The sequence below is a fragment of the Lycorma delicatula genome, chromosome 5 (genome assembly GCF_047948215.1).
Source record: "Lycorma delicatula isolate Av1 chromosome 5, ASM4794821v1, whole genome shotgun sequence".
Taxonomy (NCBI): domain Eukaryota; kingdom Metazoa; phylum Arthropoda; class Insecta; order Hemiptera; family Fulgoridae; genus Lycorma; species Lycorma delicatula.
In genome coordinates, this window is record NC_134459.1 from 67,363,133 (window position 1) to 67,377,474 (window position 14,342).

At 26.1% G+C, this 14,342-nt stretch overlaps 1 protein-coding gene across 3 annotated transcripts in view; it reads right to left on the reverse strand.

Annotated features, from left to right (window-relative positions):
• Positions 1–3,811, reverse strand: part of Poxm (paired box pox-meso) — a 163,217-nt gene extending 159,406 nt beyond the window's left edge. The window contains exon 1 of one of the 3 annotated variants that reach the window (XM_075366355.1): positions 3,670–3,811. In XM_075366355.1, coding sequence (XP_075222470.1) covers positions 3,670–3,679 — 10 coding nt within the window. In that variant the 5' untranslated portion in view covers positions 3,680–3,811. Of the gene's footprint in view, positions 1–3,424; positions 3,570–3,669 lie in introns of those variants that run through there. The other 2 variants (XM_075366354.1, XM_075366356.1) reach the window with 2 other exon arrangements.
• Positions 3,812–14,342: the final 10,531 nt, after the last annotated feature.

A 14,342-nucleotide genomic window follows, 5' to 3' on the forward strand; every position in this document is an offset into this window, starting at 1 on the left:
AAAGCATGGAATGTAGTTAAACTATAAATATTAATTATACATTTTAAGTTAACTTAATAAACGGGGAAGTTTAAATAGTTTATAATTATTTTACTTCCTATAAAATTTTTTTTTTGTATTTTCATATATAATAGTAAAAATGAAATTAAAATTCTCCATGATTATTCATTTTAATAAATGATAATTTAAAAAAAAAGAACTGAATTAAATTTTAAACTTAATGAGCGGTATTTAGTTCGAGTCAAAACGTTTTCAGCCACAAATAGGAAGCTTTCATCAGTGGCAAGTAGTGTTGATAATTAGTAAAATAAAATTTTGACTTAATATCAACTTTATTTTGATTCATGGACCATTTTTTAATACATCATCACTTAAATATGGCGTTTATATTTGGGAACTGGTATGGAATTTTTCACCGTGTAGAAAACGACATACATCCTAGGAATGGAACCGATATTTTTCTTTAAACTGTTTATTATTTTTTATATTATAAAATCTCCTTCGTTAAAATATATATAATATAAATTCTATGTATTATATGTCTGTATTATTTTATCTACTATAATATACTTCTAAAACTGTAGATATAAATTTATAGTAGTAGAGATAAGGTTATATAACACGTATAACTGAAGAGTCTATGTATTACCATTTTTGTGTATTTATCTTTTTTTAGTCAATTACTTATTCCAACCCAAAAAAAAATATTCTAACACGCAAAATATTCATCCCTTAACAACTGTAGGCCTAAGAAGATCTACCTCCATTATTCCTCGGCAAATTAAAACCGTATATGATAAAATTAAACACATCAACCATTTTATTGTTAAAAAAATTTAATTAAAACTTTATTCATTACCAACTTCATTTTAAATAACATTAAACACACCATATTACGTACATAATGTTAAAATCGCACACTAAATTTTGGTAAAACGATATAATACATTTATTTAACACAAAAAGTTTTATTTTTAATAATTAAATGAAAACATAGATAAAAATAAAATTCTTAGACAAGTTTATAATTTTATTTCACACTAGTAAGTTAATGTTTATGACTATTTGCGCGTGTTGATCACTATAGCTTTAATTTGAATTGAATAATTTACATTTCCAACACTTCCATAGCCGTTTTTAATAAAATATTTTCCAATAGATTTGTTTTAAATTAAACTAGAGAATTTCTTTAATAATAATATTATTGTTGTGGTTGTTTACACACACCCAAACATACACACACACACACACACACACATATATATATATATATATATATATATATATATAAATTTTACGCATTATTTTTAATTAGTATTCTTCCAATTAACTTCTCAAAAATTATTTATTTATTATGTTCTGATTTCTGTTTATTGTACTACTTTCAAATTTTTACATTTGTATAATTATTTTATATGATAATGATTAATATGAAACATACGCGATTTTCGATTGTTCCACGGTTAACCGTCTGAGCAAATAATACCTCAACTGTTCGTTTTGTTGCTGAATAAAAAACACACAGTAACAATCCTGATATGATTAATGTGATATAATTATGTACTGACCTTTTTAATGGTTTAAATTTATTTATTCCATTAATAAAAAGGAAGACTGGCTACTAAATTATGTTCAAGATATTTTATCTACCCCGTATTGTTTTATTCATATCTTGCGCTTAATGAAACATAGATAGGAGTTTAATAAGACCTAATGTCATTAAGATTTAACATTTTAGATTTAAATTAAAAGTAATCTATTGTAAATAAATAAATTATATGTGTCAAAGCAAAAATATTCTCTTTTTATAAATATGACGTCCCAATAATCTAATTATTTATTTACAATTAAACTTATGCTTTTCATAAGTTAACTGCCACCCAAATAAATTGTAAACAGTACAGACTAAAAATAAGATTTTTGCTATCCTTGTGTTTTCTCGTAAATTTAAATAATACAATTACATTTTCAATTAACTATAAATAATTTTTTTTTGTTATTATTACACAGTAGTTTTAACACGTTCTTTTTTTATTTTAAAGAGTAAAAACCAAATTATCATTTTTTTCTAATCATAAATTTCTAGGTTAAGTAAGTGTAATTCTTAAAATTAATTTTATTCTAATCATTAAAATTAAGTCTAATAAAAACATTTTTTAAATATATCTGTATTATATACATTTTATAACATAAAATTATTTATTTATATGCTGAATAAACTAAAACATAACCTGTTAAAAAAACAACCGTGGAAAGGAATGTGTCAATTTTCAGTTTTTACTATCAAATTAACATTTTTTGAAAAAAATTAAGTATAAAAACCGACAATTAACTGAAATAACTACTGACAAATTGGTACTAAATAAAAACTTTTTACATTTAACACACTTCTTCAAAAATTCCTATATTATCCTGATATTAAATTATGCACTTGAGAAAGTCCAAAAAATTTTGAAATCTAATAGAAGAGGAAAATTAAATTAACTTTTAAGAAGGTAGGCTAAAACTTATTTTCTAAAATTATTTTTATTAAATGCTTTTTAAAAAAAGTTAATCTTCAAAATTAAAGCCTAATAAACAAATTTATATTGTGCTAAGAAAAAATAAAATAAAATAATTTGACATATTATATATGTACAACAAAATAAATCATTAAATAAAATTTTACCTACCAGTAATAGCCTATTTAACTAGCACAAAAAAATTCTTAGATTAATTTTAAATCTAATATGTTCAAAAAAGTAAATAATAAATTAATATAAATTGACTTAATATATAAATTAATACTTAGATAAAATTAGTTTAAAAATACAAAATTTTGACCGAATGTTTGTTTATTTATTCGTAGTTTACTTTAAGGGTTTTCATTTTTCTACCTAATTAGGTGAGAAATTAGAAAAAAATAAAAATATAAGCCTCATCGTGTTTATTACTTTTATTAAGGATTTTTTTTTGTAACGTAATTTTTTTTTATCAAGTTAATTTTGCTGTATAACAAAAAATAACTTAAATTTAAAATTTAGGCATCTATTAATTATTTTTATCATAATCCGATACAAAATATGTTTATAATTTAAATCGTTACTGAATTTTTTTTAACTTATAAAAATTATTCATCCGAAAAAAAGACTTAAGACAAAAATTATAATTTAGATTATTTTTTTTCTGTAAAACACGACTCGTTTTAGTTTGAAATTTAACCACTAATTAAAGTTTACTTTTAAAAACCGATTATTGTTGTATTATTAAACCGTATTTCTACTAAACTGTTATTTTTAAGAAAAAATTTTTTACAGAACTTCCTGAAATTTATTTCGCTTCTTTTTTTAACGGATAAAAACTTACAGTTCTATAAATGTAGGATATATAAATAAATTAGGCCTAATTTTACAATTCCGAAACAACTTTAATTAATTTTTCTTACGGTTATTTTTTCCAGGTCGCTGGAACAGTACGATTGTATTTATTATTACTTTTTTTAGTAAAAAAAATACATTGTACCAAATTATAATTAGGCGCACATCAAACTTAATACGGTTTGTTTACAAATTTAACTCGATGATGTTGGATAATTGTTTTTTATTTACTGTTAATAATCCAATTAGTTGGTAAACTAAAAAAGTAAGGGGTGACATCGAGCGGTGGGGGCTCGAGGGTTTACGGGGTTACCTGAGTCCATGGCAATGAATGGTGCGCAGTACAATGTGGTCACGGTCAGGCTACAGTAACATATCCTCACTTGCCAACGAAATCAACTGAGCAGAGAGAATTGCTTGTCAGGCATGGTCAGTAGCCCGTAGTGGTAGGGAAAACAGCTGGCTCCGCCTTCAACGCCATCATGAAGTCGACTGTCCAATAGGGTAGTATATATCTATCCCTACCTACAACACGGTCCATTTCTTTGTTTCAGACTAAATAAATATCTTCTGTCCTTCTTTATCGTTCAAGACTTTTTAACCCCTTCCACCCGTATCCGCTAACACCTGGGCGGAGGCCTTCTTTAACTAATAGAAAGAAGGGGGAGAAGTCGAGAACGACAAACGTTCGACAAAGATAAAGATTCGCATTTAACAGGGTAATTAGTTTTTAACATCTGTACCGAACCGAATGCCTACTGACTTAATACTAGCTACCGACTAACTTGTAGGACATTAATCTATAAGTTATGCTACATATTTACATAATGATTAATTTTGTACAAGAAAACATTTTTAAGAGGTGTTCCTTATTAATTAATCAGTGTGAACTTGTAAAACGGGTTTACAATGTTATTAATTTAATTAGTGAAAACCGTCATTCCAAATCCTGTTTTTAACTTATTAATTTCTACTCCTTAGTTAACACGTCTATCCACGCAAATTTATTTATAATACTCCGTTCTTTACAATTAGACTATAAGATATATATCGAAAAAAAAAATGTTTATAAATTATTTAATAAATAAGTTTTATTTTTTATGTTAATTAATTAAACTAATAGTTAAATAAGCCTATTAACGCAAAATATTCAAATTATGTTAGAATTTAAATTTTTAGTTATAGGAATAATTTATAGAACTAATTTTTGTTAGTACTGCCAATAATACTAACGTTACAGAGCGGCCTAAAATAAAACTACTATTATTCAAACACTACTTAACATTGAGTGGCCAGATTTCATGTTAAATATTTTGATTTTTATCTAGTAAAACCGTTTAACAGAGAACCAACTTTACAAACTATAATTATTTTTCATTAAACGGAATATTCCTTTAACCGGATATTGCCGGATACCGGGAGCTATCTGCAGGGCTCATTAGCATTTCAATAAAAAAAATACTGTCCAATGAATTACACATAAGCGCAACATTAATCCAAGTTTTCTATTTAAATAATAATGAACTTACATTTAAGCTGTTACTTATAGTTAAATTATTGTTTACATTTTTGGTAAAAAAAAGTTAACCGTTTACCTTTTTACTCGTAAAGCCCCTGTGTATATGTTAATATACACTACACTATATGTTACTATACACAGGAGATTTACGAGTGTATATTAACATGTAAACAGGGGCTTTACGAGTAAAAGCGATATGATTGGCGAGTATAAGCGATATGATTGTATATATAATTCATTGCTGGATTGGGTGTAATATTTATTATGTAATTATTATGTAAAACTTAAAAAAATAATTTAAACATTCGTTCTCAGGGCGCAGTTATTTTTTTAAATTAGATAAAAATTGAAAAAATTAAACTTACACTTAAATGATAATGAATCTTCAGTTTTATTGTTTTGAGAAAAACTTAACCCAAAATATTAGAAAAAATGATAAAATATTTTAATTGAAAATTAGTTACCGAACCGACTGTCTTTTTTTATTTCTTTTTTCTGAAGTCTTATTAATTTATTTTATGATTTAAGCAGGTTATTTATTACTTTTAGTAAAGAAATCTGAAAATCGTTATAATTTTCTTTTACAACTGAATAAATATTATTTAAGCACAGCTTGTGCTACATTTCCATTTCTTTCATAATTCAACCTCGAATTGCTAAGCTTTGATAAATTCCCTTATCACCTCATAAGTACTTATCTTTTTTTTTGCGTTAATTATACTGTAAACACTTCACTATTTCTTTGTTCTTCTTCAATTTTTATTACAGGTTGTATTAGCATTTCTTTTGAAAACGCTGGTAAATTGGTGACAATTTGGAGGTAATTTCTATGTCATCTTTTGTATAAACTATGAAGTTTTGTATGATAACTGCAAAATAGATTCTTCCTGACCAACTTCTATAAACATACATTTCGAAAAACGATTTACAGTGGTAGTGATTGGGTAAAGTCACTTAATATTAAATAAAATATTACTATAAATAGACCAAAGGAAAATTTCAAATTACTCCTATTTATTCCATAGTCCCGGAATTTACACATTTATGCAATATTTATATAATCGAATATCACTATTATTCTTTTAAGCGGGATTGTTTTAGGACTTAAAAAATATTATTCCATTAAGCGAATTTTTCTGTATCTCTTTGGTCAGAATTTTATATTCATAAGTAGATAAGATACAGAATTGACTGTAGGTTCAAGTAAATATTTTCTAGATTTTTTCTTTCTCATTATTGATAGTGACAATTAATATTATTCCTTTTAACAATATAACTTTTTTGTTGTATTTTTTTTATTTAGACGGCCTCCGTGGCGCGAGTGGTAGTGTTTTGGTCTTTCATCCGGAGATCCCGGGTTCGAATCCCGGTCAGGCATGGTATTTTCACACGCTACAAATCGTTCATCTCATCCTCTGATGCAATACCTAATGGTGGTCCCGGAGGTTAAAAAGAAAAAAATTAACGTTTTATTAACAATATCCTCTAATAAATTCCAGCAAGCAGCGAAATTGTACATTGTTTAACTTATGATCTAAGGGAACCAATTCATCTAACGCACTTCGACGACTTAGTTTACATTTATTTAATTAAAATGTGTCACAAAAAATTATTACAAAAGAAAACAGTAATTTTATAAAAAGAAGTGTAGCCTCAAAACAATAAAAAATTATGTTCCTAATAGTGAGCAATAAACCTACACAATTCTTCCTAGTATTTCCTTTCCTAAATAAACAGGAAGCTGGTATGTACACTAATAAGGAATTAAAAGATTAAGGTTTAACTGAACAAGTTATAGTAAATTACAAGTATAGCCTGTTATCAGTAGTTAGATATGTTTATTTTTTTCATAAAAAAAAAATAAGATGAGTCATTAAAATTAATAAAAACAAAAAAAAACACTCGGTAATTGTATTCCATATTACAGCTATTATCAGTTAATTGCAACGAACAAATATATACATTAATTAAAATCAATAATCTATAATGTTAGCTAATAATAAAATCGAGGAAAGGAGATTATAAAAAGTATACTCTTTGAAAAAAAAAAAACACTACAAAAAATTCTTAAACACCTCACAGAAAAATATTTAAAAAAGTTTCACTCCAATAGAAAATTTTCCGGTTTAGTCGATTGTTATATAACTGTAAATTCAACTTTGTAAGCTAGATACATATTGGCCTTTATAGCCGAATACAGGCTACGCTGTAGTCTACAGTAAATGATAATAACGCAGTCTATCGTTAAGTTTCTTAATTACGTTTGCCTATTAATCTGCGTAACTGATAAAATATTTCGCTCATTACTATGTAAAACTAAATACTACTAAGTGCTTTATAGATATTATGTAAATTTTCAATAACAAAAAATAAACTAACTATGATTTATGTAACAAACAAAAATAACAAAATAAGGTAAGATTATTCAAGAATAAAGGATCTTATCAATAATTCTTGAGATGTAAGAGCATTTTTGTGATTTAAAAAATGTTTCTTTATATTAATAAATCCCTTAATATTTATGTGATACCTTATAACGATAAAAGAAATAAAACCGCATTCGAAATTTGAATCAATTGTTTGATGATTTTTTTAAAGATTTCCTTAGCGTTTTGTTTTAAACAATTTTCTAAAATAACTTAAGAAGTAGATCTTTTAAGAGAAAAAAATACATCGCCTATTTTGACGACATAGTAAAATTTGACATTTTTCGTGTTTTCATTGATTAGTATTTTATTATTATAAAATATTATAGTCATCTGATATTCAAAGTATTTTTATTTTTAAGACAGTATTATCTTTTAGAATATTTTACTTCCTTGTACGAAGTAAAAAAAGTATTATGATCTCAAAAAATATCGGTTTTCAGATTTCAACGTAATACCCATTTTGACCATCTCTGAATCCATTTTGATAGTTTCGGCGTGATGTCTGTACGTACGTACGTGCGTACTGTCTACTACTAGATCATACTATACGTAAGTATCTCGCATAACTCAAAAACGATCAGCCGTAGAATGTTGAAATTTTGAAATTAGGACTGTTGTAATATCTAGTTGTGCAACTCCCCTTTTGTCTTGACCTTTTAATCGACTTGACCAAAAATGTCCAAAAAAAGTCCAAATCCAAAAAAATTGAATTTTAGACTTTTTCTTAACTGCAGTAGTAAGCCCTCATTGAGAGCTTTTCATTATTGAGTACTTATTTTCATTGGTTCCAGAGTCATAGCCAAATCAAATTTTAATTAATGAAATATTTTGATCTTACAAGGGAAAGATACATCAGTCGAATTCGACTTCATTCCTTTCATTTTTTTAATTTTTTTTTTTTTAACTTAAATGTATTAATTTTTATTAATAATTATTAACCTGTGATTGTAAAAAAAATTACAATAAATAATAATTCAATAACAATAAAAAAATGAAAAAAAATCAAACTTATTAGTGAAATAAAATTTTATGTACTTTTAAAAATGTACACATGTAATTAATAGGCGTAGAAGGAAATCATGTCCTGTCCACAGCAGATTTTTTTTTAAATTTTAGTTCCCATATATATATACAGGAACAGGAACTCTCAAAATATCTAAAAGTTACGTCAACTTTGTAATTGATGTAACTTTTAGATATTTTACAAACGAGATAATTTTAGATAATACTAAAAAGAAACATTTTAGATATTGTACCAAGGAAAACAATTGTTCGTTTTCGTACGTGTTAACTGAGAATTAAACAGAAATTAAAAGCAAATAGAAATTGAAATCAATTGAAAAAGAATCTTTAATGCAAAATGTGTGTGATCCAACACTATGTGATATATTGATCTAAACACCTATCGTAAAAATGAATTAGAGACAGAAAAAAGAGACGGAACACAATAATATATGGTTTTTACATTTTTGGCATCATAGCTTTAGAGCTGTGCTGCAAGAAGAAAAATATGGTGATTAGTCAAAAGGTGAGTATTTTAATCATTTCCCGAAGTTTTATGATCTAGGGACCCGAAAAACAAAAAAAGTGGTGGTAATGTTTGTACGTATGTTGGCGTGTTTGAAATTTAATAATTTTTGACTGAATAAAAAGATTTTGATGAAATTTGGCACAGAAATGCATATATATAGGGCAATTTGTTGGTAAAATTTTGGGATCAATATCTCCTTAAGGCGGATAGTTCTGGGCTGAGTGAGTTTCTCGAAATTTTGCAAACACTTTATATTATGCTCAATACATGCGTGCATGCTGTTTTATTATTTTTTTTAATTTGCTTCAAAATTTCCCTTTCTCCAAAAATCGAAAAAGTTATCTTTTTATTTATTAAACTTTTTTTCGTAATTTTTTTTTGTTTTATTAGGCATAGTAGTAGGGTAAGCAGTCGAAAAAAAACTCGGGGGCAATATTGGAGTTTGAGGAGTCAATCAAAGTTTAAAAATATAATTTTTCAATACTTTAGGGTTTATTTAAACTTTTCATAACATTAAAAATTTGAATAATAAACGTTTAATAATAATATTACAATAAAATTTCGTCATAATTCATCCCCATCCCCAAAACAAAAAGTCTTTTGTAACTTTTTATTTGTTGCACATTTTTTAGTAGAAATTTTTTTAGTTTCTTCCATTTAACACAGTAAACGTAGAAAAAGAAGAAAATTCTTAGAAGGTGATTTTTTAGGCGGGGGAGTAGAAAAAAATAAAAATACCGAATTTTTGATTTTTTAAGTTAAATGGTAATTTTGCAACAAAACTTCATCATAAATCCACCCCACCCTAAAAAAATCTAAAGTTAACGTTTTACATGTATAATAATTTTTTCACTATATAAGAATAAATAACCAGTGCCAGGAAAGTATTACAACTTTGTTATCAGATTTTTTTTATTAAAAGATTTTTTATACCAGATGGTCCAACGGCGAGTATGATTTTCGAACCTTTTCAAAATTTTCGATCTTTTCAAAATTTGTTTTACTAGATTCATTCGTATAATAATGATTTTAAGATTTTAAAAGGTGATAATGAAAATAGTTTTTTTAACTTGAAAATCAATATTCGAACCAAATTTATGTTAATTTATAACAGTCGAATTCGTTTTCTTTCTTTCTTGTTTCATTACCAATTTTGAACTATTTCTCAAAAAGATTTCAAATAACTTAATTTTAATATACTTTACATTATTTCACCATATGAACTTATTGATGAAATGATAATGAAACATTTAAAATTATTTCTATTACTATTTTTACTAGATTATAAAATTTTGTTTTAAAACCAATCTTTTACGCATATTATTTTTCAACCCTGTAATACACAGTTCCATATTTTAAATTCTCTTTTTAAACAGTTTTGATACCCCAATTGTTAAGATCAAAATATTTATTCTGATTTTTCAATTCGGTTTGGAAAATAAATCTACACCGTCCACCATATTATTTATTTCAAATCATCATTTAGAGTTCATAATGCCACTAATAAAACTGTTACCTGTTTCATAAACATACGTTATAGAGATATATGTTCTAAACATATATGTTCCTGATAAATTGGAAAAAAGGGATATATAAGGAAGATATTTAGGCTGTTTTTTATATCACCTTTTAATTAATTTTAAGCTATATTTTTAGAAAATATATATTTCTTTTAAGCGAAAGTTTAGAGTAACTATTAATATTAACATAAATATGAATTCAGAAAAAATATGTATCGGCAAAATATTGTAATAGTTTTACAGTATGCTTTTCCCTGGTTAGTTAAAGCAATATATAAAGTATCGTTTCACATCGGAACGTGGTAAATTAATTTTTTCCTCAACACTACCTGTCCCAGTCTTACTAAGTGTTTTACACATTAAAACATTTAAAATAAAAGGCACTAATCAGAATTTTTTTCTCTGAGGGTGATAATGTTCTTTATACATACAGGATCTGCAGTGAACAGATTGAAAATATCCTTTATAGGGGTGAAAATCTTCCTACAGTTCAGCAATAGGTGTCTCAATGAAGACAAAGAAAAATCACTTCAGCCATCACTTATCTTAGTAAGTCTGACACGGAATGCTTAGTATTCTTAATAATGGTTATTTTATTTCTAACAAAAAAAAAAAAATATGTTATTTCATTTTCACGAAATTTAAAAAAAATCCACAACAGCTGCTTCGGTTCACTGTATCTTCCTCAGACTTTTCAAAGAGACGTACTTTTTCGGTTTGTTTCCACCTGAGAACGGTACTGTGTACTTGAACAGCTGATGTGGTTTCTTTTAAATAATTTTGTGAAAATCAAATAACATATTCGTTTTTCTTTTGTTTATGGATTTTCATCAAGTTACGGCTTCATCCATCGATTAGTTCATTTTAAGAGAAATATTGTGATTCATCTCAAGTTATAGAAATTAACAAATACGTATAGAAATTATTTTTTTAAATTTTAAATAAGAGGTCTGCATTTTTATAACCTTTCTTTCTGAACTTAAAACATTATTTATCCCCTTTTTAAAATTACGTTATATAAACTTTATTTTTGTGTCATCAGGTGGTTGATTTGATACACTTTTGTATTTATTTCCATTTTGTGCTAATCTCACCCGAAACATACATTTTAAGTCTTACATACTCAAGTTGTAGAACTCCGTTTCAGAATTATATTCTAACCTTTATCTTCTTTTGCTATTCTTATCCTCTAGATATCTTTTTATATTAAACTGATACGTTCCTATCAATCCGTTCTTTTATTTAAAAACTTCTGCCACAAATTTATTTTTTCTCAAATTAGTCTTTAAACCTCCTCGTTCATATGCCTCCACCATATGTTCATCATTTTCCAATAACTTATCAAAAGTTTTTCCGATTCCCTTATCGTACATATTTTGCTGCTTTTAAGTACTCTTCTATACAAATATTTGTAAAAAATTTTTTTATATAATCGCCTACGTTGCATGTAGCAGATTTATTTTCCCCATAAACTTTCTTTGCTTGTTTAAACGTACTTTTTCTCGAATCTTTCATAAATTAATAAAGAAATTAAAATGGTTTCTACTCTTTTTAATATTGCTGAACTCGTTATTATCGTCTATCTGACTCATTTCATCCCCTTTGTTTTAACTGGAAAATGATTTTCTTCCGTAACAATGAATCCGAATCTTTAAACTCACTTCTATTTCCATCAGTCATAATAATAGCATCAACGAATCTTAAACATTTTATTTTTTTTACCTTTAATTTCTTAATCCGCTCTTTAATTTTTCTTTTACTTACTTTATTTCTTGTTCTACACTCAAATTAAAAAGTAAAAATAATAGGCTACATCCTTGCCTGAATCTTTTTTGTATTACAGCTATCTTCCTTTATTATAGATTCCTCATTCTTCTACAAATTATAAATAACTCTTCTATTCCTACGTTTTAATTTTACTTTTCATAAAATCTTAATAATCTTTCACGATCTACAAATGAGTTGTGTAGAAAATAGAAATTTTTAGCTTAAAATATCAGTAACTAGTTAAAGAACTCAATGTTTTTTTTGTTGTTTTTTTTTTTTATAATTCGTGTTTATTAACTATTAAACAGTATTATTAATTACTAAAAAAAAAAAGCTAACAAAATTGTAACTCTTTCCTGGCATTGACTATTTATTTTTACATAATAAAAAAAAAAAATGATATATGAAAACAGTTTATAAAATCCTAATAAACGATATTTTTTACTTCTGCTCCACACGCTAAATCACTTCCCAAGAAAATTGTTTGATTTTTCTACGTTTACTACGTTAAATGGAAAAAACTAAAAAAATTCCATTGAAAAATGTACAGTCAATAAAAAGTTACCTAAGATTTCTTTTTTTAAGGATGGGGTAAATTATGATTTAATTTTAGTGTAATATTATTATTAAAAGTTTAAATAAGTTTTAAAAAATTCCATAAATCGATACTTTTTACCTCTGTTCAGCTTCCCTACCCACATATTGCCCACGAAGTAATTTTTTTTTATCGTATGCACTACTACTACTATACCTTGAAATATATAAAAAAATTCGGTTAATAAATATGCAATTACTAAAAATGATAGTTATTTTCGATTCTGACAAAGGAGGGAAATTTTGTGGGCAACATTCTTTTAAAAACGGTAAGATAAGCATGTATGCATGTACTGAGCTTAATATAAAGTGAGGTTATATTTGCAAAATTTTGAGAAAATTTACTCAAAAGGACCCGCCTCCTGAAGAAATTAACACCAAAATTTTACCAACAATTTCTCTCATGTAAACGAGTTTCTGTTCAAAATTTCATCAAAATCAGTTTATCCAGTCAAAAATGATTAAGTTTCATACACGCCAACACACGTACATACGTGTGAACATTACCTCCAATTTTTTTGTTTTTAGGGGTTACTGGATCATGAAATTCCGAAAAAAAGAAAAAAACCGTACCTCATTTTTTGACTACTTACCGTACTCTCCTTTTTGCAGCGTAGCTATTGAGCTACGATTCCAGGGTAGTAAAATGTAGAATGTATGTATACTTTATCGATATTTCAAAAATTAAGCTTACAACTTTAAAACGCTTAAAATCATCCGTTCTTTGAGCGCCTGCGTATAAAACGATTTTAAATAAGCACCTGATGAAGAACGAAACGGTTAAGGCCAAAAGATCAATTGTATAATTAATTAAAGATGAAGGATTTCTAATGACTCAGTCGTCAAATGAACCACATAAAAAATAAAATAAAATGAAAAAATTGGTCTTTCGCCAAATAATTCTAAGTAATCTGAACACTACGAATAAAATTTCGAGTTAGTTTTTAATAAATGATCTGTTTGAATTTAAAAGTCATTAAAACCTGTTCAATATAAAATTGTATAAACTCTCTTTAATTATTAATTTTAGTAATTTATCAAGATAATTAATTAACGTATATTTATGTAATATGATTATGCGTAAAACTTTGATTTTTTTTCGAATAATGGATAAAAAAACATTTTAATTAACTCTAAGAAAAATACATTTAACATATAATCCTGAGGGATTCATTAAAAAAAAATTACAAGAAAAATAACATAACTTTGCAATAAAAAGAAGAAATTTGGCATAAACTTACTTGCACAAGTACAGATTTTTCTGAAAATTGAACAAAGGTTTCATTAATGTTTTCCTGATAGATAATAAAAATGATTTTACGATGTTTTCTCCCTCCAAATTAAAAAAATGATCAGTGTTAAATCCGCTATCAAGTGAATTAGAGTGGAAGCTAAAGCTCTGCGAAATATGAAAATTATTAGTTTTTTCTTTACTTTTCACAATACAATTCTCTTGAATTTTCGCACATATATATACAAATTATCTTTATATATATTAGAAAAGGGAAATAATTTTAGAAATGATTCTAGAGCTTGAAGTAAGAACAAAAGTTCGTACATATATATGTCCGAAAATGTTTTGTTATCGAATTACGGTTAGCGAAAATTTTCTCCCGGATTTCAGTT